This window comes from Strix uralensis, chromosome 5, assembly GCF_047716275.1.
Source record: "Strix uralensis isolate ZFMK-TIS-50842 chromosome 5, bStrUra1, whole genome shotgun sequence".
NCBI lineage: Eukaryota > Metazoa > Chordata > Aves > Strigiformes > Strigidae > Strix > Strix uralensis.
In genome coordinates, this window is record NC_133976.1 from 84372401 (window position 1) to 84399362 (window position 26962).

General features: G+C 43.2%; 2 protein-coding genes across 3 annotated transcripts in view; both read right to left on the reverse strand.

Moving 5' to 3' along the window:
• Nucleotides 1-2970: 2970 nt before the first annotated feature.
• Nucleotides 2971-17561, reverse strand: NOBOX (NOBOX oogenesis homeobox). Its single transcript, XM_074870282.1, has 8 exons — nt 17025-17561; nt 16507-16613; nt 15834-15952; nt 14812-14945; nt 7360-7630; nt 6441-6793; nt 4263-4610; nt 2971-3665 (listed from the first exon to the last, which is right to left on the reverse strand). The coding sequence occupies exons 1-8, from the start codon at nt 17413-17415 to the stop codon at nt 3640-3642; spliced, it is 1749 nt and encodes a 582-aa protein (XP_074726383.1). The 5' UTR covers nt 17416-17561; the 3' UTR covers nt 2971-3639.
• A 6222-nt stretch (nt 17562-23783) lies between these two features.
• ARHGEF5 (Rho guanine nucleotide exchange factor 5) overlaps nt 23784-26962 on the reverse strand; it is a 36988-nt gene continuing 33809 nt past the window's right edge. For both annotated transcript variants that reach the window (XM_074872048.1, XM_074872047.1), the window contains exons 13-15: nt 26087-26157; nt 25654-25758; nt 23784-25371 (exon numbers count right to left, since the gene is read on the reverse strand). In XM_074872048.1, the coding sequence (XP_074728149.1) occupies nt 25217-25371; nt 25654-25758; nt 26087-26157 (331 nt within the window). In that variant the 3' untranslated portion in view covers nt 23784-25216. The remainder of the gene's footprint in view (nt 25372-25653; nt 25759-26086; nt 26158-26962) is intronic.

The following is a 26962-nucleotide window of genomic DNA, read 5'->3' on the forward strand; positions in this document are numbered from 1 at the left end:
ATCAGATAATGGATTTGGCTTTGGGTTTGTCTTTTTTTTTTTTTTTAATGCATTGTTCTTGTGCTTAGCACAGCTACGTGAAGAAAAATCGACATTTGCCATTCAGCAATAGATTATTTTCTCCTGTGATTTGTAGCAATCTTTATAATAAACAATGCAAAAAATTCCTTGGGAATTTCAACTGCTAAACTGAATAAATGTCGACACGTTCAAATGTATCCTGCTTTACAGAAATGAAGAAGCTTGTAAGAAAAGATTTCCTTTTTTGACTAAAAGAGAAGTTAGGCCGTGAGGTTTATGTGCTCTCACCACATAAAACAGGACTTGTTTGTAGAAAATAATGTCTATTCGCTGGCTAAGGCACATAGGAAAAGGTTACATATCAAATTTACCCGTTTATACATCAGCTATTTAGAAGTAGCAGAAAGTTAATGATTTAATTATGCTAAAATATGCAATATAGAGGATAGATACATGTATGTGAGCGTGTGTGAACTGTTCAGCTGAACAGCAACACTTTGGGTAACCGGACAAAACCTTACAGACACTTTCTGTGGAAACGCGCTCGCTCTCGTTTCCAGTCTTACACCAATGACACTGAATTAGCCCAGTACAAATACACACATCCACAATTTGGCTTCCCACTCATAAAAATCTCTTCATTAATTAGAAAAAAACCACACAGTAATACTTGTTAACGCACACAGCTATATCTGTTTGTGCCAAGGCTGACTCGCTTTGAAATTCTGACTACTTGGTGTAGTACTTCCAGTTAAAATTATGATGCAGAGGCAAAACAATTCTTCACTTCGAACGAGGAGATGCCACAGTCAGAAAGCCATGGCATTTTGAATTTTGATCGTGCCTCTCTAATGAAGTGAGGCTTTTTGAGACTTAACGTGCAAAGGAAATACCTAATAAAAGCACACAGGGGCCTAAACCCAAGGTGTCTGTGCAACACGTGCCTAATTCCACTAGAAGTAAGTCGCAGCAGGGAGAACAGCACAAGGAGCCGAAGGAGTGATGCGATTCCAAGGTATGAGAGCAGTGTGTATTGCAGGTTCACACAGCTGTGCAAGGCTCCTCACTGTGGTGGCGACCTGGCACATGGTCAAGGGCTGTCACTGCTTCTGACACTGGCAGCAACAGGCCAAAAAAGAAAGGTTTTGGGTACCTGCAGAGCAGCTTAACCTTGGTTTAGCTCCAACAAAGTCAGCGGAACCACAGAAGGGATGAATCTGGCCATCTGTGTACCCGCAGGTACCCACCCTTTCCTCCAGCTGGTAGCAGCGATATGAAAGAAATCTCAGTTCAAAACTTCAAGCCCCATTGAACCTGGCAAGTTTGAGGTAGAAGAATGGAAATGAATCAAACCATTCCCAGAGAAACATACATTTTATCCAAAAGCTTGAACGCGAAAGATTTTACATTTTAAAAAAATTTGACGGTGCTCATTTAATCCCCCAATTTTTTGAGATTCTATCACATAGCAGTTAGTGTTCCTGAAAGTCCAAATGACATTTTTATGGGAAATGTCACGGGCAGAATACGCAAGCTCACTGCAGGACTCTGCCACCAGACAACACCCAAAAGGTGTGTTTCTGAAAATAAAAAGTTTCTCAAAAAGCACCCTATATTATTTCTTTTCTTTACTGTAACAGAACGGGCAGGTAGGGGTGGACAAGCTGGTGTTTTGTTGTTGGTTTTGTCCTCTTCATCCTCTGGAGGGGCTGGTTTTAGACCCAGGCAAGATTCACAGCCAGCCCTAGCTCTGAAGAATTCTGCTGTCGTCACCACTAACAGCTCTCAGACCGCACTTGTAATTGCAATGAAAACTCCTATTCACACCTCTTGGAAATATTGGTTTAGGCTGTTCAGCTGCGGATGAGTGAAACACGTGTGAACTAAGGCACATTCCCAACCAATTCTCAGCTTGTTACAGACAAGAATAAAAACTTTTGCTCTAGGAAATGAAAATTCCAGAATGTGTACACAAATCAGTAGATTTGAGATATACATCTGTCCCTGACTGTACTGCTTAGTCTTCAGCAGTCTTTGGTCAGCAGCACTGACATAAAACAGTGTTTTACAAGACACAGGAGAAAGAAAAAAAAAGAGTGGAGCAGCAGCATTCAACTCCTGCCAGACGCTCTTTATGAATAGACTACGGTGAAATTGAAACAAAAGATCTGGTAACGCTTTCACAAGATATAAGAGGGGCACCCAGATCACTGTTAATACAAAAATTATTCAGTCCTTGCCTGTGTCCAAAAGGCAGTGGAAAGTCTCAGGGTTAAACATAGAAAGCATCAAAAGAAATGCACCTCCAGTTTCCTATAACACAAAGGTCTTTGTCGCAAGGACACGGCCAGAGCCTGACGTACATTTTAGCCCCTCGCGTTATGTATCCCACACATCCAGGTGGTTAAAGCTCACTTGGGAACCACAGTCCCATCACTAGGGACTCCATCCATTTGTTTATGCACCAGAGTGAACGATCTCCTCGCCTGAGTCCTCCCTACTGCCGCTGATGACTGATTTCAGAGACATATGTGATCTGTTTCCCAGGCTGACAGTCCCAGGTAAAGCAGAAGCTGAGACTATCAAGCCAAGATCGCTTGCTCTACTAAACTACTCCTGCTAACGCTGCAGCCTGATATTCCCACCGTAAGATTTGAGGAATGCGAGGGAAAAAGCCACAGTTATGAAACATCCCATCAGATTAAACTGCAACACATCCGAACAGGATGCAGCCCTGAATGCAAGGCGTACCCCTGTAAGCCATCCACAGTTCCTGTTAACTGAAAAAGACAGCAGAGAGCTTAACCCCTTTTGAAGCACCTGTGCCACCTCAGCAATAAACTCTTGGGTCAGTCCCAGAAGGTGACGACCAAGTAACTCAAGAAAGTGGTACCCACCAAAGACTTAAGCTATCAAATAATTTGTAAAAAAAATTTTAACGCAACCCTCACACATTCAAACCTATCTACAATTCAAACGGGATGCTAAACAATTAATAATTGATAGGGATCAGGTTACATTACCAGCATTTATAGTTACAGTTTTGCTGCCATTTATTGTTACAGTTTTATGTTGAAAATAATTTTTTAAAAAAGTATTTCAAGGCTAGCAAACACCAAACCAATGGTGGACTTCTGACGACACTTCTTTCACTGTCTGGAGTCCCTGAAATTAGGTGAAGTTTCTGGAGTTCCTCCCCATTTTGCAAATGTCTTATTCTTCCTGGGCTCTCTTCCCACGTATTCCAGGATGCCAGCCACACCTTCTGACTCCTGCACCATCTGGAATTTCCACCTACCCAGGGGACTCTGGTGCCTGTATCAGCTCTTTCCTGTCTGTGCTCCTCAAGATTAGAATTCATTAAGAAGAAGAATGTCAGGAGTTTTGAAAAAAACACAGACCAGAAGCTTTCATTGATTGAAATTTCCCTGCTTCTTCCCTCAGCAGGAAAATAATCATGGCAAAAAGAAACAAAAATACAACCCCCCAAAAAACCCCACACCAAAAGAGTGCTTCTGTTGCAAATATTATTATTCTTGTCTCTGTCTCTTCTTATTTTGCAGAGTTTAAAATGGCAATGTTTCCTCTTCCTTTAGGTTTTTTCCTCAGAGTGCAGCATCAGTCATTATTTTCTTCTTGAATATCTGAAGAAAAAACAGATTCATAAAAAAAATGTGATCTCACATGACACAGAATACCTTGAATTTTTTCAACTGTTTTATATTTCAAAATGAGACATACACTCCCCCCCTCCCCCAATATTGAAGGCATATGACACCTTTCAACAAATCTAGAGTAAGGTAATTTTTTTCCAAAATAAAAGTCTGAAAATGGAAATCCAAACAGAAAGCTCTCCCTTCCCTTTCCCCTTCCCCTCTTCTTGTTCAAGAAATTCTGCCTTGAAGAGAGGTGTCTATGTCTCTGAAAATCTTAGAAATAATCGGTCCTGGGTAGCCATTCAGCTCACAACAGACAATGTCTGACAGAGGACAGAACCTTGCCATCTATTTTACTGACCTGTAAGTCCCCGTTTCTAAAAATATATGAATCTGAGAACTAGATATAGGATAATGAGACCAGTCTTGGACAGCAACACAGGGAAAAAAAAATGTTCCATTCGTGCCACAGTTTTGATCCTGCATTCAGAGGAGCTACTGCTGTCTTGGAACTCTTTCCTTATCCCTCCCTTCTCCAAAAAAAAAAAAAAAAAAAAAAAAAAAATCAGCTGGCCTTTCAGTTACCAACAATAGTCTCTCCTTTCTTGCTGGTGCCCTCTACTTCCTCTCTTTCAGCAAACGATGTCAACTCTGGCTCTGTTTGGAGGTTCTGGTATGAACTCTGGTCTGGTGGGGTCACTCCCTTTTGTTTTCCAGTATGTGGCATGGATCCCAGTGTTGTTCCATTGGGCACTTGAAGAAAACATGGAGAGGAGGGCAGGCAAGGCGGCTGAGTGTAGGAAATCTGCTCTGTGAAGTACTGTCCTCCTGCTGTGCTAGAAAATGGCATTTGTGAGAGCAGCTGATTCGAGAATGGAGCTCCCTGCACGTAGAAATCATTCCAGGGGACAGCCTGATAGGCAGGGATGCCTGCTGAGGAAAAAGCAACAAAGAAAGGACAAAATCATGAAAATAAGGAAAGGAGGATTAAAGCCATGTATGTGTAAAAATGTGTACGTTGTGCTTAAGAGAGCACGCTCAGTGCAAATACAGTATTACAGTTACACCTGGTTACTTCAGCAGAGCAGACATCGCACATATACGAAGGTTAACTCTGTTGTTTACATTGCAGTTTATTTATCCAAAACATTGTTATTAGGAGGAAAAACTTAGGAAGTTCATAGCATTGTTATAACCTAAAAACCATGATGCCACTTCAGCACATATCCTGAGTGTATTGATATCAGAGACACACACTGCCAATTTTTTTTCCTCCATTCCTATTTTCCAAGTTATTTCTGCAAACCATAAGCTGGCTGCTTAATCTTCACTTTCATTTATAAAAGCAGCAACCCAGGAAGTAGGAATGTTTTTTAATTAATATCTATCATTCAGCTAAACTGCTCACTTGCTTACATGCTGAAGGAGGAATTATGGGTGTGCCTACACTGACAGGCTGGTTCCCTCCCCACTGCACTGCTGGAACCCCAGGCCCTGGTCATCTACACTAGAACAGTCACAGGATCCCCTCCTTGAACAGAAGAGCCATGCGCTGCTGATTGTGCTCCAGGCAGAAGTATGGAATAAAACAACATCAACTCTACCTCTGTTCCTTCAACAATCCTCCAACTTTATCATTCCTAACAAGGCTTGTACCTTTACACATCCCTTTACGCTCGCACGACATACCCCAAGGCATGCAACACACACTTCTGGCATCACGTTATAAAAACATTAATTTGGTGCGCTGGGACACAGCCCTCTCATTACTTCTGGCACTTCAGACTGACAAAACACAGAAAATAATAATTGTGCCTTGCAACCAGAGAGGAGAGCCAGGCCGAGCGTGCTGCCAACCTGTTTTGGAGAATGTTAGCCATGAACAGTGTGAACATGAGCCAGCTTGCACCCCTCAGCCTGTGAGTCAGGCTTCTCTCTCTGACAAGGTCCACAAAAACGGTACAAAAACAGGAGCAGCATCTGTGATCTGAAGACTCTTTAATTTAATTTAACTTAAATTAAAAACCCGGCAGTCTGAGCAAATAAACTGCAATAGTTTATCTTTTGGTTGTACTTGGGCTTTAACAACTTCAAAATACAAATCCCTGACACAAAACAAGGAGGCTGACAATGTCATTTCTACCTAGTTACTTTTTAGAAAATTATGCTGAAGTGCTTTAATCAAAGTGGTGTTGCAAATGCATGTCAGAGGAAGAAAAAGAAAGAAGCTATACTTCTGTTGGCCCCTGTCCCTAATTCTCTTTTTTTGTGCTACTCCAAGATATGTAACATTGTTTCAAAGTGGTTTCTGCAGAAGCCCAGCAGTTCCAAGCCTGTTTTCCTTCCTGTCTCCAACTATTCCATCTGCTGGGGCAGTTTTTTCACTTTGCACACGCACCAAAGGCATGTTAGTTTGCACAACACTACACTCCTAAAAAAAAAAAAAAAAAAAAGTTATCTCTCCATTTCAGACAAAACCATTGCACCACCTGACATATTCACGTGGTAACACTCCGACATGCAGCCTACATAGTCACTTTTGATTCAAATTAATGGGTTGCTCAGCACTTTAAAAAAAAAACAAACAAACCAAAACAAGGAAATTAAAAAAGAGATGGGCAGCATATATATATTTGTGCAAGTATCTGCACGTTCCTTCTTTCTGTCACAGTCCTCGGTAAAACCGCTGATCATCCTGAATGTTTCAGGGTATTGTTTAGTTACTTCAGAGGTCTGGGGTGCCAAAAGCTTTCAGAGATTTACCCGAGTTTCCACTTGGCTGTTGTAACAAGAGCTGTCCCCCCATGTGGTTTTGTGCACGGTCTTGTGTGGCTGCTGCTGCTGCCGCCTCGTAGGTCACGACTCCGCTGTTACCAGGGGCGGCGAGGAAAGTGGGCTGGGACTCGGGGGGCGTCGTGGGAGTGAGTCGGACACTGGAGAGGACGTTGCTGGCCAGGTGGCCTGGCAGATGGTGGAACTGGGAGAGCTCGTGCTGCTGGGGATAGTGGGGCAGCTGGTAGATTCCACCCTGGCTGCTGTACTGACAGTACATGGTCTCTAGGTTGCCTGCTGCCTCCAGCTGCTCAGGGTAATTGCAGGAAACTGGTGAACTCAAGCTGCAGAGCGAGGGGAGATTCAGAGATCAAAGTAGGGTCACAGCTACAGCAACCTGTACAGTAAACAACTGTTACATCTTCCCCTTGACAGCTCCTTCAACCCTGATCTGACTCCAAACCTTCCTCCCAAACGCCAGGCACTGGACAAGGGTAACAGAAACCACTTGAGCCAAGTGCTTTCACAGCAGGATTCCTTAACGATGCTCGTTAGTGGCGATTACCGTTCCTTTAGTTCTTCCTGCTCTCCAAAGCACACCCCGATGCTTAAAACATCCCTCTCTCAAGGATTCCTTTTCACTGAACCCCACTGTCGCTTGACAGGCATGCAATTCTGAAAGCGCTCTGATTAAAGGTATCACTTTTCTGATAGCAGGTGCCCAGTCTTACTACGCACATTATACACCTTTTCACACTCTATTTAAAGGACATTCTCACTCTCCTGTCTAACTTTTTTCACTTATGTTCCCACCCATTTCCTTGCCCTGTGTCCCCCCTTCACCCTCCCAAGGTTTCTCCCAGGGTTCAGTTTTTTCATCTCCCTCAAAGACAATCTCATCGATTCCTACCCTTGATTCTGGATACTGTAAGTGAAGGCTTCCCTGGAGCCATTTTCCTGTCTGGACAAGCTGCATTCACTGTCGGGAGTGTCCAGCACCAAGGGAACGATGTGAGCCTGGGGGTTGAAGGACAGACCGAGAGGTAGGCTGGCCCTGCGGATGGGTGGAGGGCTGGGGAGACTAGGGAAGGGCTCCATCCTGCTGGAACTGAAGCTGAGCGGTGGTAACGCCTTTGTCGGAACTGCTTCACAAGATGCCACCATTCCTGCCACTGAAGAGACTGTGAATAAAAAGAGAGACTGTCACACTGTGCTGTCATACTGAAAATAAGAAGGGGGAAGCAGAGGGAATGACAAGAGTGGCACAACAGGAAAGCAAGATGTCAGTGAAAGAGCGGAGGTTAACTGATGGGTATAAAAGTAAACAAGTACCAGCACTGCTGCTGGGAAGCAAAAGGGAGTATAGCAAGCTCTCTGGAACAGAGGATGATGTTTATTGGTTAAATAAAATTACCTTCATGATTTCAGTCTCTGCATACTGGATTTATTCAGCTCTCAAGAAGGTAGCCAAATGAAGCAAAGTACTTCCTGGAAAAAAGCCAGGAACAATCCCCCAGCCATCTTCCATCTCTACTGTCCTCCGGGAAGAGTGTGCTGCACAGATTACCCTTTTGAAAAATTAAACTGTGCTTTGAAAGAAACAAAAATGTGCCTTTAGAGATCAGATTTCTAGGCCATTTTTTAACCAAATTTTCACTCATGGTTAGGCCTCTGACGAGTCATGAAAAAAAAAATTAAAAAAGAAATGTCAGCTGAAGGGTCTTGGGAAAAAGAAGCTGGGAGATGCAAAAGGAAACCAACACCTTTTGGTTGCTAGAATCTTGTTTGATGACCCGTCTCCTCAGTCATTGCTGGAAAAAGAGAAAGGAACAGTTTCCTACAGAGCAGCCTCTGTGGAAAGAGGACAATATAGGAAACGAAAAGGTCAGAATCACGTACGTTGATGATCCAGAGTAACAAGTACACACAGAAGTTCAAGAAGTTTGCACGTGGTGCAAGAGAACAAGATTCTCTTCTATTAAGCCAAATAGCAAATTATTTCTCTCTTGAGAAGTGTAACTATCAGGTATGCAAGACACAACCTGAAATGATTTTTCGAGTCTAGCTAGGCTGAACCAGCACAAGGATGAGGCAGATATGAGAAAATACCACTGACTGTTCAGGTAAAGTCGTTCTACTCCCACACATTGTAAAGCATTCAGGGAAAGCTAGTAGCATGGACACTTTACGGCTGTACTTCACCCTTGCAGGCATACAGAGTAACACCAAATGTACTCCACCAGGTGTGAACCAAAGGCCTTAAGCTTAAAAACCTAAACATAAAGCTGCCACAGCAAGCATGAGCAACCTTTAGAGAATTTCTGAACGCGTGCCCAGAGAGCTGATAAGGAGATTTCACTTCAACGCCTTGCAGCACCATTTCTCAGACTCCCCAGTGTGCTGTGCAATTGCATCTACCTTTACTGCATCTTCTTCCCACATCAATTTTTTTTTCCAATGTGGAAACTATGGAGAGAGGGAGTCATGACATTTCAATGAAAAGTTGAATAGCCCTGATTTTGGGCTCATTTAGAAAACTATAGCAAGATCTAGGATGGCATCTCTAAAGCATTCACGTGTCCAGGCAATTCTCAGTGGTTTATTTTTCCTATTTGAACACATTATTTCTCTATGTCAGGCAGCATGTATGATGCAGCAGTCACATTCCTGGTTTTTGACACAGCACAGATCTAGTCCCACACAACAAAGCATTAGTCAGGACAACATTTAGTTTCCTCACAAGTCAAAATGGCTTAGCCAGAAATGAAGCCGAAGATCTCTTCTGGGTTTTGGGTTTTTTTTTAAACCTTCATTTGCACTGGTTCTCCTAACCATTCTGCCCCAGAATGTAGCAGTTCACACAAACATTATGCAACAGCAGCCCCGTGGGGCACAACTTACCTGAAAAACAGTCTATATCCAGATAAAGCTTCAGTTTAATAATGACAGCAGGATTAGCTAGTCTACAGATGGTCTTAGTCTTGCCCAGGATGAATACAAGCAGTGTTAAAAACATAGCCCAGGAAATCACTTCTAAACCCACTTTCACACCTACTAAGAATTCAGTTCTGTTTTTTGAAATATTTGCAACATTTAGTGCAGATAATCTTTCTGGATCAGGGCAATAGGACCCACGGGCAATGAGATCATGAAGACAGCATACTCAGCCTCCAAAGAGCTGGTTCAGCCTTTTCTAAAGTTTCTTCTACTTCTCTATCCTTTCAACGAAAGTCACTGAATTTGTATCTTCTGAATAAAGTCACAAATGCAGTAAGAACAAACAATTCCCAAAGAAGTAATATCTGCTAGATCTGACACTATATTTAGAGACATTCCAGCATCTTGTTCGATGATGAATTCTGATCACTGATTTGAAACAATACTTACATTTTACAATTCTGTTGCGCTTCCTGACATTGACGTAGAGAGATAGATAACCTCAGAAGGCTTTCTAGTGAACACGGGAATGAAACAATAGGAATTTTGTTTATTACACCCATTATTTCTGGGTTTTCAGTCCATGAGACAACCTTGGGAATTTCTGGAGAGCAATTTAGTAATTTGCAGCTTCAGATCTCTGAACCAGTCCTGGCACTACACTTGTCTTGACTTAAGAATGGCTATTCTGTGTCTTCAGCTAGACAACTGTCTTCCCCCCACTGTAGCTGCTTCCTCAACATCCTATCAGAGTTAAGAGACCCATTCTTTAATGCAAATAGCTTCCAATGAATGGGACAGTCTTAAATTAACAAGAATGGATGTGCATATTTCTGTCGGGATGACTGTGACTTCCGTCTTTCACCAGTCTTGAAGGAGGCTGAGGCCTATTCTAGAGAGGTGCCCATCAGCTTACAAGAGGGTACGGTTTCAACTGTGAGACTATGTTCTAGGAAGCTGCTTTCACTGCTGTTAACAGACCAGGTCACGTGCACAAGATTTGTTACCCAAGTGACACCTATCTCCATTGCAGCCCTTCCTCTTGTCATCAGCCACACATGACTTTCTTAGTCAAGCACTCGTTGTGTTGACTCCAAAAGGCCTTGGCATGAGACGCCTGCGATGATTCTGGCAGTTAACTGTGCATCTGCTCGCAGACTGTTTGGGAGGCCGGGGACAGTGATTGCAACTGTTGAACAAGCCCAGTGTTGGGCACGACGCAGCTGATGTTGTTTACATGCTGAACAACCAGTCTAACCTCAGATGGTCTACTTGCTAGGGCTGCTTTCTCAAGCATCAAATCAAGAGTGCAGCAAAAGGCTCTATTATTATGAGTCTCTACATCATACACTATCCAAGCCAGTTTCTTTTAATGAAACATGCCTATGTAATTGCAGCATTTACTGGAACATTAAGGGTCATCACAAAGCTTTCATAGATACATCCTCTTCTTGAAATTATGAGAAATACATTTCTCTTGTAAATGACATCTTGAAAGCAGACAAAATATTAACCAAGCTTAGGAGCAGCGGCATTCTTCATTTAATGGACTGAAGATCAGTAAACCAACTTCAGTCTCTAACTGCATTGCTTTGAGAAGTGCGTCAGTCTGATCCTCTTCTGGATTTTCAGTAGCCCAGAACCTACCACTTGTTTAAAAGGTGTGACTCTTGCTTGCCGTGTCAGCTACACATCATCAGCTTTAAAGTAATTTGTTCAAAAGCCAGAATCCCGTAAGTGAAGTCATTAGAGCTTGTCATTCATTTACCGCTCTTTGACAGATCACACCTAACTTCAACCAATTGGTCCCAGGACTTCCATTTCAATCCCACCTCTGCCACTGAATAATCATCTTGCTATTTGCATAAGATACACCAGCATAGGCTGGGCTTCTGACAGGTGTCCTCAGCAAAATAGCCACATGAAACAAAATTATTTCCTACAGAAGCACCAGTGGGGCTGAAGAATCTCCTCCTGCAAGCCAGGTGCATAGAAAGTAACTTCTTTCTAAAGGATCAACGCTAAAGAAAACGTAAGCCAGTGTTTTAAGTCAATGAATCACAGATATATATATATGTCTGTAAGTGAGACAAAAAAAGAAAAACTTCAAATAACTGCAAATGTAAAAAAAACCTCCATTAATTTAAAGCAAGCTACCTGTCTAGGAAAAGTAGTAAAAAAAAAAAAATAATTCTAAGATCAAAGCAAGCTCAAGATTGAATTTCTGAAGCACAGAAGTCTCTTATGGCAAGTTGTGTAGCTAATATCAAAATCAGAAGCCATAACTGCCAGCAAGGTAGAGAACATCTCAAACATAACTTGCTGGAATTTTTAATCAGCTTGTTTGGAGAACCGTACAAAAGAGTAGGACATAAAAATCCCCCAAACAAACCGACAGTCAGAACTACTGGCTAGAGCAAGGAAAAGCAATGGAAAAGGTGGCACTGAACACTCTCTAAAGGTGTCAGGTAACAGATCGTACAGTTCTCATGCACTTTAAGTCATTCACTTGTCCTGCTGAAAGTGGTCAAACACGTTGCTACCAAGGAAAGCACCTGAGTAGCTGCTCAACGAGGCCACAGGCTCTGGGTGCAGCTGCACCACTGTGCACAGGTCACAGATTGTTTTGCTGAAACCTGCCATGAGCTGTTTCCACAAGGGCTCCTTTTACTAAGCAATTAGTTTTGCCTTGTAAATTGATGACCTTTTTATTCTTTTGTTCCCTCTTATTTTGCTTCTGTTACTTTGGATTTTATCCTATCCAAGTTTTATCTCCTTCATTTTCTGAGATATTCTAATAAAAGAAAACAGGTGGATCCTGGATGGCCCTATTTATTGAAGCTTTTTTTCTGAACAAGGAGGATGAATGAATTTAAAAGTCACATTGTCTTTCATTTTTTTCCCCGTTTCATTTTCTGCTTTCATTCTTAGAGAGGCAAGTCTGCCTATGCAACGCTAGATAACAAAAAAAGCAAGTTGCATTCCCCATGGCTGTGTAATCCCACATCTAGTAAGGCAAAATTATGACTGGAGCTTTTTGTGAGACTGTGCCATGCAGAGCTGTCTTCTGTGAGGACTCTCTACACCTAGTAAGTCTTTTCCCTCAGAGGGAGTACTGACTTAGGTCTCTACTCTGCCCAGGCACCAATTCTCCCATGACTTGTAGGAACGTAATTTTTAAGACTTCCACCTTACGTCAAATTTGATTAAACAAATTTGGGTGGCAGGATGGGTTTCATAAACAAAGAGAATGTGTGGCTCATTACCCAGACCACATTCCTCCCTTCCCTCAGGAAACCAGGTTAAAAAATCAATCACCAAATCTCACAGCTTGTGTGCATTAGCAAAACACGTCTCTTTTCTGAAAAGTGATTTAGAAAAGGTACTTTTTTCCCCCCAACAGATCTGTATCTGGAAAGTATTTACCAGTCTTAGATGACACAAATAGATTTCATTACTTCTTGCCCAGCATGACTTAAAGAGAACAAGGGGAAGCTTGTTCCCTCCCACAGATCTAGAGAATGGAGTACATTCTCATCTTCACACGTCCTTAACACTGAAGATATGGGGGTTTCAGACAAGCAGAGGAAGCATGTGTTTCATAAAAGCTAGATGCATACACAGTAAAGGCAATGGTCAGCAGCAAGTTCAAAGGATTCAAGGAGTAAAAACCAAGCTATCTTTATCGCTCATTTTCTCACATACCCAGTCCACTCGCGGGGAAATTCATTTGCCCTTTTTCTTCCCTACACATTGCACAAAGAATTCAGACAGGACATTTCTTTCCTATCAGAAAGATTGCATCCCAGTGTGCAGATTACCCAGAAATAAATTGCTCAATACAGACAGATGACAAAGATCACATCCCTGAATGAAACTATTTCTCTAACAGCCATACTCTCTCTTGACTAAATAACATGTCTGCAGATGTACTTTACAAACCAGGAGAGTTCTGAATACAAGTGTAGAAATATGAGGATGTTTGCTTTGGTTCCTTTAAATGAATTATTTTGCAAAATCTTGGTCTTTATTTAATTAAATACAGGACTCAACAGACTGCACCACTTCATCATTCTGGGAAGCAGAGAATCATTCAAACACTTTCACCATATTTACTCTGCTGCAAGAAGAAGTGGAAAAACTGGAACTAAATTACAGCCATATTGGTTAAACAGCTCATAGAATTGATACCGTAGTCCTTGCCTTGAGACTATGACAGGCAAATCTGAATGACAGAAGTGCTTAATTACAGTATCAAGAAAGTATCTCAATTAAGTACTTTAAGTATACAAATCTATTTATTAGTATTCTAAACTTATTGATACAATCTCATAGTTGCTTTCTACAGTGCCAAAATATTTTTAAGGTGTCAGCACTATTAAAAATATGTTAAAGGCTTTGGGTCATTATTAGAAAATGACTTGCACAGAACTGCCCTTGATACTGATAACCCTGTATATATTTGGAATACAATGATGGGGCAGAAATGATGGCACAAAATTCAGAAGAATTAATTACACTGGGAAGCAGGAAAATAGGCACAGTAGTACCACATGTCAGCACATCTATTGCTTGGGATATCCATCCTTAAGGAAGCGGTGAAATCCTCAACATTTTGGAAATATTTTCAAGTTGTGCCAACTCGGAAAAGTAAACATATGTAGGAAGTGCTTCGGGGAACATTCCTGACTCTAGGGAATGCTCTGATACTCCACACGTGAATACACAGTTGAACAAATCCTCTCTTTTTGGTTGCCATTAATCTTTAAAGTCTAAGTGCATCTCAGGTAGAACACTGGTCCAAGAGCACACCCCACTGACTTTCAACAACACTGCAACGGCAATTAAGCAGCATGCTTAAGAACTCAACTAGTCTCACTCCCTCAAGGTCTTGCACGAAATGGAAAATTGCACTGGCTGGAGAAGTAAAGGAACCTCCTTTGGAGACTGAAAGGCATGGAGTACCTGAGGAAGGCTCTACCACCCCGAGCTATACAGTGCACCTGCCTCATACAGCTCACTGGACTACAGGTTGTAGCCAGAATGTTACAGTCTAAAACAGAATATGGGATGTGTGTATTTAATAGCCAGAATAATATTTTCATCGTCATTCAGAGGAGCAGTGTCAAACACCTATAACAGAAGAATGTCCCAATCACATATCCTTATGAAGTCATATTGCTGGCTTGTACCAGGACGTGAATAAGGACTGCAAATTTGTCTCTGGCACTAGCACAGAGGCATCACCGTGCTGGTACATAGCTGGTAGATACTCAGCTAGCAGAGAGCTGTTAAACCTGGTGTCAATTTTCGCACTGATGGCATAGGGCTCTCACATCACATTCCCTGAATTGTTTGGGAACCTACCAGCATCCCCAGCTAATGCTGCAGCTATGCAAAATACTTGTGCTGATGGGGGTCTCACCTGAGGAGGAGGCAAGCGGTGCAGGATGTCCACTGAGCAGGCTGGAGTAGTTCCCAGCTGTAGTGTCTACTCTCAGCATGGCAGACGGGTCGTGAGCAATGTCAGGCAGTGGAGGCATGGGCAGAAGAGGTGCCCTGGAGGTATACACAAAGGGTATGAGTACAGACCGGAGGAAAACATGAGACATTACGGCAAAATATACTCACTCTTTTAACTATCCTACGATGGGAAAACCCTAGATCACTAGCGGGTGGAAAGGGAAAGCGCTGGCTGACTTGTGAGTGCAAGCAGGAACAGTGCAAGGGATGCTGTATCAACAGGACATGGGGAAGTGGCCCCAGGTGACTAGAGCAGAAATCAGGCAGGTGGTCTCTAATCTTTCACTTAAATTTTTCTTTTTTCATTCTGTTTTCTTCATGGGAAGACCCTCTCTCCAAATTGCCATAAATACCTCCCTGTGGAGACTTCTTCCCTCCCTCCCTCTTGAAAGGCCACATATCCTCTCACATACTCCCTTCTTCCACCCCCCAAGAAACATCCCCTGCTCACCTGTGAAAGGTGCTAGCTCGTATTTCTTCAAAGAAGCCCGTGACTCTGTAAAACTGATCTACACAAGCAGCATTTCCATCACCAAGTGAAAATCCATGGAAATGGAAAGCGATGGTGGGAGGACTCAGATAAAAGAATTCCCAAGTGCCTGGCCAATGCATTCACAGAAACTAAAAGTGAAGGGGTGATTCCACAGACCTTTTCTGTCTCATCCCCTGCTCTCTACACAACTTCAGCAACAGGGATTTCAACAATTTCATTTAAAACAGTGCTACAGGTTAATCAAAAGAGCTCTTAAGTGGGCCCACTACAATTTGCCCAGAAATCCATCAGGCTGGAGAATACAGAGGACAGGCTACCGAGGTCCAACTCAACAGTCAGCTCTCCATAGCTTAAATGTAAAGGGGAAATGGCAAAGGGAAAGATTTAATGCATGAGGTATCGTGGAGAAATGAGAAGACAAAGTCCCTCACCCATAACCATCTGACCCAAAGGGGACTGACAGAGCTGATGATGTTGGATATTTTTTGTTGCCTTTCACACTCATCTTCTCCGATTTTCGCCACTTTGCCCTGCGATTCTGAAACCAGACCTGATAAACGGAAAGAAAGGATATATTCAGAGAGGAAACCATCTACGCATGGGGACACAGGCAACAAATCAGCAATGGCTGTCTCCACACGTCACCAGGTGACGCCAGAAACCTTTCTTCCAGAAAAAGGAACCTCGAGAAGCCTTCGTTCCTGAGAATCTTCAAGATTCATTACAACCAGAAAAAGATCATAACAGCAGAAAGATACCCCCAAACACCAGTTTGGTTTGTTGCCCACGATCTTCAAGATAAAGAGATTAACTCCAATCTCCTTAGCCTCTTTCACCTACCCATTAAGCATCTCATCTTAGGAAATGGGAAGAGATGGAGCACACAACCACAGACTCCACTGCCCTCGTGGGTGGGGTAGCTGGTTGTGCAGAGTCCATCCCCCTGGGCTCTCTTGTCACCAGTGCCAGGGGCAGGCTCTATCCCATTACTCACGAGCTCCTTTTTCCTTCCTACTCAAGCTCCTCCCTCCCTGCCCGGACCCTCTCCCTGTCATTTTTCTGCACAGAACCCACGGTCAGCACCGCTGCCCACACAGGCATTACCATGATACGTTGCGGCGTTACACCAATCACAGCAGCGATCTCCTTCCTCTTCTCACTGTCTGGGTAGCGGTCTTCTTGGAACATCTTCTCCAACTCTTCTAACTGCTCTAGAAACCATGCATTGTTCAAAGAGAAAGAGGTGGAGGGTATGTGACAAGAAAACAAAACCGAAATAACCCAAAAGAAACAAGACAGGGGAAAAATAAAGCATTTTTTACTATACTTAGAAATACACGAACAATATAAAAGATTTTTATTTTTAAAAGTAAACCACAAAAACAAATAAAAATCTCCTTCCACAGTAAAACAAACAACACCACTAGCGATACTTCAAATACAAGGCACTTGGCAACCTTTATTTGAAGAAGTTTTCACACATCTAATAGTGTAGAATGCATTGCAATGCCAGTTAGAGCAGTTCAGCACCTCCATGCTGTGCCTTCAGGATGGTAAAGGAAACATCAGCACCACTGGCACTACAAGTGCCACTGTCTGCCAGTGGGTCCCCCATTATCTACCTGCACTATAGAAGGTGCGCGACTTCTTCCTGGCTGGTTGTAGAATTTCTGGATTCTCAAGAAACTCTTTTTTCCCCTTGGTCCCATCATGGCTACTCCCAGATTCCAGGACTGAAGACACTCTGTAGGATTGCTGAGCGGCAGCGCTGGTTGAGGCGCATTTGGATGATCGGCGAGTAGCTGGGCCACACACATCCTGCCTGCAGAGATCTCCAGGGATTCCACTAGATGCTTTCTCAGCGCACATCCCACTTCTGTCAGTACTTTTTTTCTTCTTTGCCTCCTTTTCAATCCCATCAGAGTAATAACCTTCACACTGTTCATGTGACCCTGACTGACCCGCGGGCTCCCGTGCAAATTCAACCACAGAAAGGGGGGTCAGAGCCTTCATGTCACTGAGGAAATCTGACAGCTGCCCGCACACTGAGGCAAGGTCGAACTGGCCATCAAGGGCTGCCGAGTCTCGGGAAGTCGACCCCGTTGCCTGCAGGGTGCAGTATCTTCCATCTTCCTCCTCCTTCTCTACACGGCTGATCCTGTCTTCTGTTCCCAAGGCATCTTCAACATTTTCCTTTATAGCTGTGCTTTGGAATGCAGATAGCACACTGCTCCCTGTACCGTGCCCACCAATGGCTTCAACATCTACCACAAAGTGCGTGGTATTCCGCAACACGTCCTCCTTCTTGTCCTTGCACTCTACAAGGGAAAAATGAAAAACACCCCCCCGCCTCACATGCACACTGCCTAAGCCAGATATGCCTGGATGGCATGGGGAAAAAGGGTGTGCCTGGATAGGAAGTTTCAGTTGTGGGAGAAGGAAAACACTACAGAATGAAACCCAGAGTGGAAAGAAGTAGAGTTCAAAATAAAGACTGTCATCAGAACAGGGTGCTGCTAGGAAAGCAACAGCAGAGAATGCAATACAGTCAATATGGGGATGTTCAAACATCTGAGATGAGAAAAGTCTCATTTTGAGAGTGAAGAAGCCTGCAAAAACAATCAACTCTAAACTACAGGAAGAATTAAATCCAGATAGAGAATAAAGGGAAGGTTGCATATTACAAACACAGTAGTGGGAAAGCAGCACTGGGGAAAACAAAAGTCTTTGGAATAAGAAACAGAACAAAAATCAGTTAAAACAAAAATCAAGACACTACGTGTCACCTTATTAAAATGAGCAAAAGACAAACACAAGCAAAATTCTGGTCTACTGTGTCAGCAGTGATTATCTGACAAATGACATCACTTTTTGATTTATAGAAGTTTCTATCATACTCAAGCTGACCAAGCAAAAAAAAAAAAAAAAAAAAAAAAAAAGAATTGTACAAACTTCTAATAACTGCCTTCTAATAATGCAGTTTTATGCAGCTTCAGCCACAAGTATGAATAAAAGACAAGATAGGTAATGAAGTAGCTGGCTGAGGACAAAAATAGGTGAAGAGGTCTGACCAAGTTTAACAAAAAGCACAAACTGCATTACACTAAGAGACTGAATAGTAGAAGACAGGTCAGAAAGAACACAGCAAGAGAAATAATTAAAATAGGCAACAGAATAATAAAGAAGCATTATATTTTCCCAGCTGAGATATACATTTCCAAACCAGGAAAACCCACTGATTGTCTCAGAATGTGCAAATCTGTGATTTTTTTGCTACTTAAAAAACAAAAAGAAGAAAAGAGTATTTCTTAAGGATAGAATGTAGAATAATAAAACCCAAACCATGTGTCTGCCTCTGTCTGGAAAGAGGAAAGTTTGAGCATACTGTTGGCAGCATTTCAGTTATATGAGCCTACAGAGAAATGTGGTTAATTCAGGGGGAAAAAGATCTAAAATAATTTCATTTCACTCTGTCCTACGTTTGATATATGTTAATGCAATGCCAAAATAAAGGACTTGCTTTCTGCCTCAATGTTTTTTAAACAATTGTTAATCAAGAAGGAACTCTACACCACCAGTCAGATAGGAGAATCTTCATGGAGGTACAAGGGGACACCAGGCTGCTTCCAAGACCTTCTAATTTGCCTTTTTACAGGATTAAGAGAACTAATTGTTGCAGGGGAAAGAGACAGAAGCAGGAAACTGTAACTATAATAACTTGATCTTGTTAAGCTGCAACAGTTTCCACTGCTGTTAAATGACATGAAATATCCTGATGGGGAGGGTCAAGAACTGAGCAAGGCAGAAGCTCGCTATGTTCTATGTAATTCCTTTTTCCACCATTCTCCTCAATGCCTCTGAGCTCATCTCACTCATGAGAAAAAGCTAATATTTTCACGTGTCATCCCCTCTGTCACTCACCCTCTGCCTCAAATCAAGAATAGGATTTTCAGTTTAGTACTCTGATTTGAGAAGGCTTTTTACTTATTCTTACTTTCATGCAAACACCAGTTATGTGCTTACGTCACAAAATACATTTCAAAGTCTAGTGCATACATATACCTTGTACCTCCAGCAGAGAAAGACATTGACACCTGGGGTTTATAGCATCTACAGGAATATTTCTCCAAGAAAAACCTAGATGGTGGTGTCTATTTTTAAAACATATAGCAGAGGCCTGACAACAACTTGGGACTGACAAAGAGAAGACATGAAATGAAAATAAAGTTTGGAGAGAAAGACAGGCCTTCATAGTAACAATTAGGGAGTTGACAACCCAGTCCTTTCTTCCCATTGTTCATATGACAAGAGACCAGATTGATCATCACTTTGTCCCAGTTTTAGATAAACATAACCTTAAACAGAAGGGATTTTAACTGACTAGGAACATCATACATATAGAGTCTGGAACACCTGAGCTGCTGAAGGTGCACAAGCAAGAGGCAAAGTCCTCCTTTTCTTCTCACAACTGCCTCCTTAGACATTTCTGGGAACAAGGCAACCACTTGCACAGCAACAGCAAGATTTTGAAGGTTGCTTCGAGCGTTTGGTACAAAGCAACCTGAACGCATGTACAGGGAGAAACATCAGCTTCGCATGTCCACCCAGGCAAGCTCAGAGAAGGAATAGGAAACCAGACAGTGGGTGAAGGTGGTCAGTGCCAGCAGCCTAGAAACCCAGGGGCAGCGGGAACCCCTCAGTGTGATACAAAGTGAAAACCACCTGCCCCTAACCCTCACGCCAGCTTGCTGGGCGCTTTCACAAGCCAGGTGAGATGAGGGCACCGGGCCGAGCACCAGCCCCTTGCCCCAAGTCCCCTAAGGCGCTCCGGGCAAAATGGCGGCTTCCCCCTCAGGACCAGGGTAGCGCGGGCCCACCTGCCCGAGGCAGCGAGGGCCGGTGGCCATTAGCCCCTGCCTCCCCTCGCCGCCACAGCCCGCGCGGATAACAGCCTGGAGGAGGCGACAGAGTCGTTATCCTCCACCGGGGCTGCTCATTAGGCTCATTGCCGGGTGCCTCCCCCCCGGTCATTAATGAGAGCCGGCGCCCCGGCGCAGCCCTTACCCAGCCCTTTGGGCTCCCGCTCCTCCGTGCCCGCCCCGTCCATGCCGGCTCAGCGGCGGCACGTCCGGCCCGGCCCGGTTAATGCCCCGCCTCGGCGGCGGGCGCCGTGCGGGCTGCGGCCGCCAGCCCCGGCCCGGCTCATCAAGGCCACCTGGGCCGCCATGAGACACCCCCCCCTCCCCGGGCAGAGGTTACCTGACCAACCTACCTCGGCCGCCCGGGCAGGCGGGGAGCCATCTCCCGCGGGCCGGAGGCGGCTGTCGTCCCTCGCAGCGCGGCTGTGGGGAGCCAGGGAGCCGGTCTCCGAGCGGGGAGAAGCCGGGTCCCCTCACGCAGGGTTCAGAGGGGTTCTTGGCGCACCTGGAAGACTCTGCTTCGGCAGCTCTCCCGTCAGGAGCGGGCTGCGATGTCGCTGATAGCACACCTTGGAAACCCAGATGTTACAGAACTGGATGGTGTAATATGCGTGAGAGGAGCCTCATTATCTTTCCTTGTGGGCTGGCAGGAAGACAGATTCATTTTTTTTTTTTTTTAACGTGCTCTGGCTGCAGTTGTTTAGCAGTGCTTCTGGTTCTCCATAAACTACTGTTTCCAAGAAATAAATGGTACTTCGTGACTTTCAGGTGCTATAATTTTGTGTCCTTTCTATACTTAACAATGCTTAGAATAAACAAGGCTCCTAACAGAGTGGTACCAGGCAGTTAGTGATGGCACACTACTACAAGTGTTGTCATCTGCTCAGGTAACATTTAAACCAGCTTTGTGTGATTGCAGGTCTCTATGCAAGAGGAAGGGCAGGAGCGAACCAAGCCTGGCTTTTCTGACTTCCTTCTTCTCCCGTACAGTTGATGGAGAGACCTGTGCTGCAACTTCAGTCATGATGGTTCCAGAAACCAAGCCCTCTGCTCTCGTGTCCCCTGTCTACAGCTTCTCTGACCTCCAAGTGAAGCACCACCAGCTGTAAAAGCGACTTGCGTGTCTGCAAACAGCAAAGACAGTGCTTGCTTGAAGAATGTCATTGGCTTAATTGCGGTCTGCTGCACCAAGACAGAACATCCTTCATCCTCATCTTGTTTTTTTGGCTCAGTAACTCATTGCATTTCCCCATATGCCCTGTCTTTGTTTCAAGATTTGCTCCAGCATCCAATGTCCTGCTTCTGCAGAGGCTTTCACCTGAGAGCAGTTTCATTATGTTAAATGAATGTAACCTGAAACTTGTGTGCCAACATTTTGGAGACTGTAATTAGTCTAACAGTGCACCTGGTTCAGCCACCAAATGCAAGACATGCTGGCTGGAATGCTATTGCGGCTAAAATGGCATTTAATTTGTTAGCAGCATTCAGCTGACAAAACACAACTCCGATCTTAGAGGGGATGGGACCTCTTCAATATTAGATAAAAATCACTGTGTACTTTAGAGGTTCCTCTCTCTGAGCAAGGTTGTGTTTATTTACTGAACTCTGGTCCTAATGTCAGACTTTTCTAGTATTGTGAAAGGGAATAAGAACTGTGGAGAATTCTTTCATTTATTTTCCTTTAGGAGGGACCAACATAGGTTGCCAGGACTCTGACCTTTTTTATAGAGCCACATATATATTTTTATATATGCTTTTTTATATGAAGAAATGACAGCAGTCATAATATTTGATTTTCAGACATAAACCATGAATTTCTCAGATTCTCAAGAAAACTTTTAAAATGTAGTTCATTCTTGTATTTCACTGCTGTTCTTACCAAAAAACAAAATAGTGTAACTCATAGAATTACTTAATAACTTGTAGAAATACTGTATTTCTTTTGTCCAGATACACTGTGTATCAGTCTCTACAGGTTTCTGTGGAAGATGATGGTTTCTTCACGCTTCAATTTACAGCTGGCTTTTAAGATACACTGGCATCTCACATACAGTGTTCCTATTCTGTGGACCTTCTTTGGGGATCATACTAGAAAAGTAGAGGGACTTGGCTGACAAACTCTGCATTTCTATTTGTTTAATACTGATTTTCTGGAAAGTCAGGTTATCCACATTAGATAATGTAGGGCAAGATCCTGACTCATAATTAAGACTGTAATAGGATGCAGTGGATGTTCTGTCAATTTGATTTCTGCCTCTTGAATGTGCTGAAGTAAATGATATGGTACTAGTTTGATTAAGTTTGTACAAACCAAGATGATGTTAATCAGTTTCAAAAACCATGAAGTAATCAGTGCAGATGTGTTTATGGATTTTGGTGGCAGGATGGTGCTGGGGCTAATGAATAGTGAGGCCTATCTGAAATGTAAGAAATTGAAGTAAACCCAGGGTATAAGCACTTATTCTTAGAACCTGACCTTTAAAATGTTTCTTAACATACAAAAACCTGACAACAGGAAATAAAGGCTGGACCTGTGACAGGGAGAAGTTAACCTTTGATTCCACTAGTTAAACAGTGTAGGAGTCCTGTCAGCCCCTGGAAGTTTCCTATCTTAACAAGAATTTTAACAAGAACGTACAGAATTTAACATGGAAACCACCTTGGGAGACTCTAATGAACAACACGCCTGCATGTTTTTGAGGGCAGAAGTTAAAAGAGTAAAGAATTCTTGACTTTTAATATGTTTAACATGACTTCTGATTCAGAATGGCCTGCCTCCTCGTGACACGAGTAGCAAGGATGAAGCTGATCTGGATAGGGGATGCCTCAGAGCACCTGCGTAAGACAACCTGACACGGGCACGTACTGAACTGATCCCATGGCAGTGCTCTGTATCCCGGTTGAGAGACTGGTGATCCTGATGACTTATGTATTGCATAAATTCATGACAGCCTGGGACAAGCAGGTATTTTGGATCTCTGAACATTCATGGGTCTTGTTGAGGATTATATCTCTTCTTATGCCACTTATTTTAGTTTGAGGTAGGGCTTTGCTTTTGTTCTTAGCTAGGGACCAGCTTCAGTTCTTCTAGGGGAAAAAAGGTGTAGGCAGATTGTAGTCTGGAGCACAGATTAAAAGACAATCTAATAATTGGATCCTGTCTTACTGGTATAGGGGACTGGACTCCCATCTTCTGTGGTCATCCCTTTAGCTCACCTTGAGATACTGATGACTAACACCACTATGGAACCTGCAGCAGCTGTCCCTTCAGAGCTGGTGATAACGCCCTGAAGAATCTTAAGGTAGGGCTGGTAAAGCAAGACTTCTTCACTGCCTCTTAAGTAATATTCACTCAGAAAGGAGAGTTATATGGAAAATAATGAAGATACCGAATATATATTCAGTAAATATTAAGCTACTTACATCTGAGACGAAAACCTAAGTAACAAGGAAAGCAGAAAGTTGTTTAACTGGAGAAGTGCATGAGTTTATTAGGACTAAAAGCAACTTTTTTTTTTTTTTAATCCAGCTAAAATTATTGATATAAATAGGCTGTAATAAGCTATACTAGGTACAACATAAATGGGAATTAAAGGCAGAACGTTACAGAGACAGAAAGCTGGAGAAATGAAGATAACTAATTCTTCAAATATATTAAATGCAAGAAGGCTACACATTGCTTTCTTTGGTGTATTGATTCTTATACTTGATCTTGCATTGACTGAACTGAACGCAAACACTTTAACACAGAAACAGTATTTTACAGTTGAAGGCATATCCTCAAATAGACAGGTTCTGCACAAAAGCAGGACTGCATGTAAACTGGACTTGAAACCAGAGAGTTCTAAAAAAGAACAAAGTCCCTGGTACATATTTTGACTTTATCTACAGTGGCTAAATATCTCAGTGTTTTCTATAAGTGTGCAAAATGGTGCATGCAATACCACATCAGCTATCAGATTAAGAGCAGCAGGAAAGTGCCACTTCATTGCATATGCCTAGTCATGGTTATTTTGTACAGGGCATGTACCAACACGTAATAAAAATCTTTCTCAAAGTCACTGTTCTACTTTGAGTGGGAGGCAAGATGGCTTATTGGGACACTTGTTCAGAAAAGAGGTGACCTTTGTGAAACAGATTCTTCAGCTTGATACCTCTTAAGGTGGGAGAAATCATCACAGTGGCTTCTGAAAACTTTGCTTAACTCCAGTGGATTTTCGAATGCTGTCAAGGACCCTTAAGAGTATGCAGAGACTGAGTTAGATTTAGGTACAATGAAATATTTGCCTATCTAAAAACCAGTAGACTTGCACGATCAAATAGATAAATTGTTCTAAATGGAAATTACACTATGGAGATCAATACCATCAAGAGGATATTCAAATGGAAAACTCTCCTCAACTCTACTGTGCTTTGCACTTAGCACCTTCCTTCTCAGGAACTCAAAGCTCTTAGTATGCTAATACTAGTGAATTTAGCCTCACAATATCCAGTGAGGTAGGTAAGCTTACCCCCATTTCACAGATGGGAAAACTGAGGCAGAATTCTGAAGTGACTTGCCCAACGTCCTGCAACTTGTCAGTGGCAAAACCAGGAATACATTTTCAGAAGTCCAGATCCCAGACCTCTGACCGATTAAAGTCCCTCCCTACTACCACAAAGCAAGCAATACATGCAACTGTTTTTTCCTCCTACTGCTGCTGTAGTCCTGGTGACACAGAGGAAATGAATGATTTTTCCTGATTGAATTCCCGCTTTCTTTGGCAAAAAGCACCTGGTTCTGTCAAAGTGCTGTATTATGCTCTTTGCAGAGGCGTTTTCTTCTGAGGCACTATAGAAAAAAGATGGTTTCCCCGTGGCAGGGAGACTGTACAGGTCCAAACAAAGTAAGAGTCTTATTTCTTGCAGAAGACCTGCTGCTTGGCGTTCTTCACACGTTGTTCCTCCTTCAGGTTCTTCTGCCGTGCATGTTTGCTGGAGATGAGTTCCACGTGTTCTGAGGGGAACCAGCCTCTCTCCCGGTCTGAAAGTTTGACTCCTTCAATCCATCCTGCAGTGCGGGGAAAAGCACAGCATGAGGCCAAATAGTCAAACATTTTTTCATTCTTCCCGAAAAGCCCCCTCCAACAAGGCCCTAAGATCAGAGAAAAAAGATCCCCTTTCAGCTTCCAAATAAAGTGTCTTAACAAAGATGAAGAGTCTCCTCATCCTCTCAACCCAACAATCAGGGATGAGAGGCTCCTGCTGAAGCCTGACGGCGTTGTTAAAGCTTTACACTACTAGAGTAACTCCCTACCCATAATTTAAGATAGCCATTGTTCGTTCTGCTCACCATCGTTGCTGTACTGCATAACCATGATGATATCTGCTTTCTCCAAAGCCAGCTCATCGTTTTCCCGAGCCTTGTAAGTCTTTATGCATTGAACCTGTGGTGCATCTAAAGGGGAGGAAAGATCACAATGATATACTAAAAAAGCAACAGTAAACCTGTGTGCACCGGCCCCTGAGGAGACAGGGGATAAGGAACTGCCCAAACACTAAAGAGCAGAGAACTAGAAGGGAGACTACAGGTCTTCTACCTAATACGAGGAGTAAAAATAGGTAAAGTAACTGGCAGAACCTGGCACTGAAAGCCCATGAGTATCTTTATTTACAAAAAGGCCAGTATTCTGCCTTGGAATCATTCTAGGATGTTCCACCTCACAGTGACTCCAACTCCTCTGAGCCAGCCCACCCCCATCGCTGTAGCAGCAGAGCAGTCTCACCAGGGCATTCCAGGAGGTCCAGCTCTCCTCGTGGAGGAGCCAAAGCAGAGATCCACCTCAGCTTCTCGCTGCTGGAAAACATCACCAGAGAGGTGTCAGGATTCACTATGAGGGATAGCAGTCTGATGACGGGAATGGGGGCATGCGCATGCAGGTTTGATCACAGGAGGGTGTCCTGGTTTCGGCCAGGATAGAGATAATTTTTTTTCTTCCTTCTTAGTAGCTAGAATAGTGCTGTGTTTTGATTCAGTATGGGATTTGATATGAGAAGAATGTTGATAATGTACTCGTTTTAGTTGTTGCTAAGGAATCAAGGACTCTTCAACTTCCCATGTCCTGCTAGTGTGCAGGTACACAAGAAGCTGGGAGGGAGCAGAGCCAAAACAATATTCCACATCATATAACATCATGCTCAGTATATAGATGAGGGTCGACCAGGAAGTTCACTATCACTTCTGGGATTGTGGTTTCAGGATTCTCTCTTCTCTGGGATCACTACCCGGGAACGGGCTGGGTATCGGTCAGTGGGTGGTGAGCAATCACACTGTGCATTACCTGTTTGTATCTTCTATTATTACTATTATTATTATTTTATTTTATTTCAATTATTAAATTGTTTTTATCTCAACCTATGAGTCTCCTTACCCTTATCCCTCCAACTCTCTCCCCCCTTCCCTGGGCTGGGGGAGGGTGAGTGAGCAGCTGCATGGTGTTTGGCCACTGGCTGGGTTTGAACCACAACAGGAGGGGTTTGGGAGGGGGTACTTAGGGGAAGCAGAGAAAGTGGAAGTGGAGAAGGGGATGGGAAAGGGCAAAACCTCCCGTTTTTGGAGGCTGATGGTATGACATAACACGGTAGTATCATACAAGCAGCTA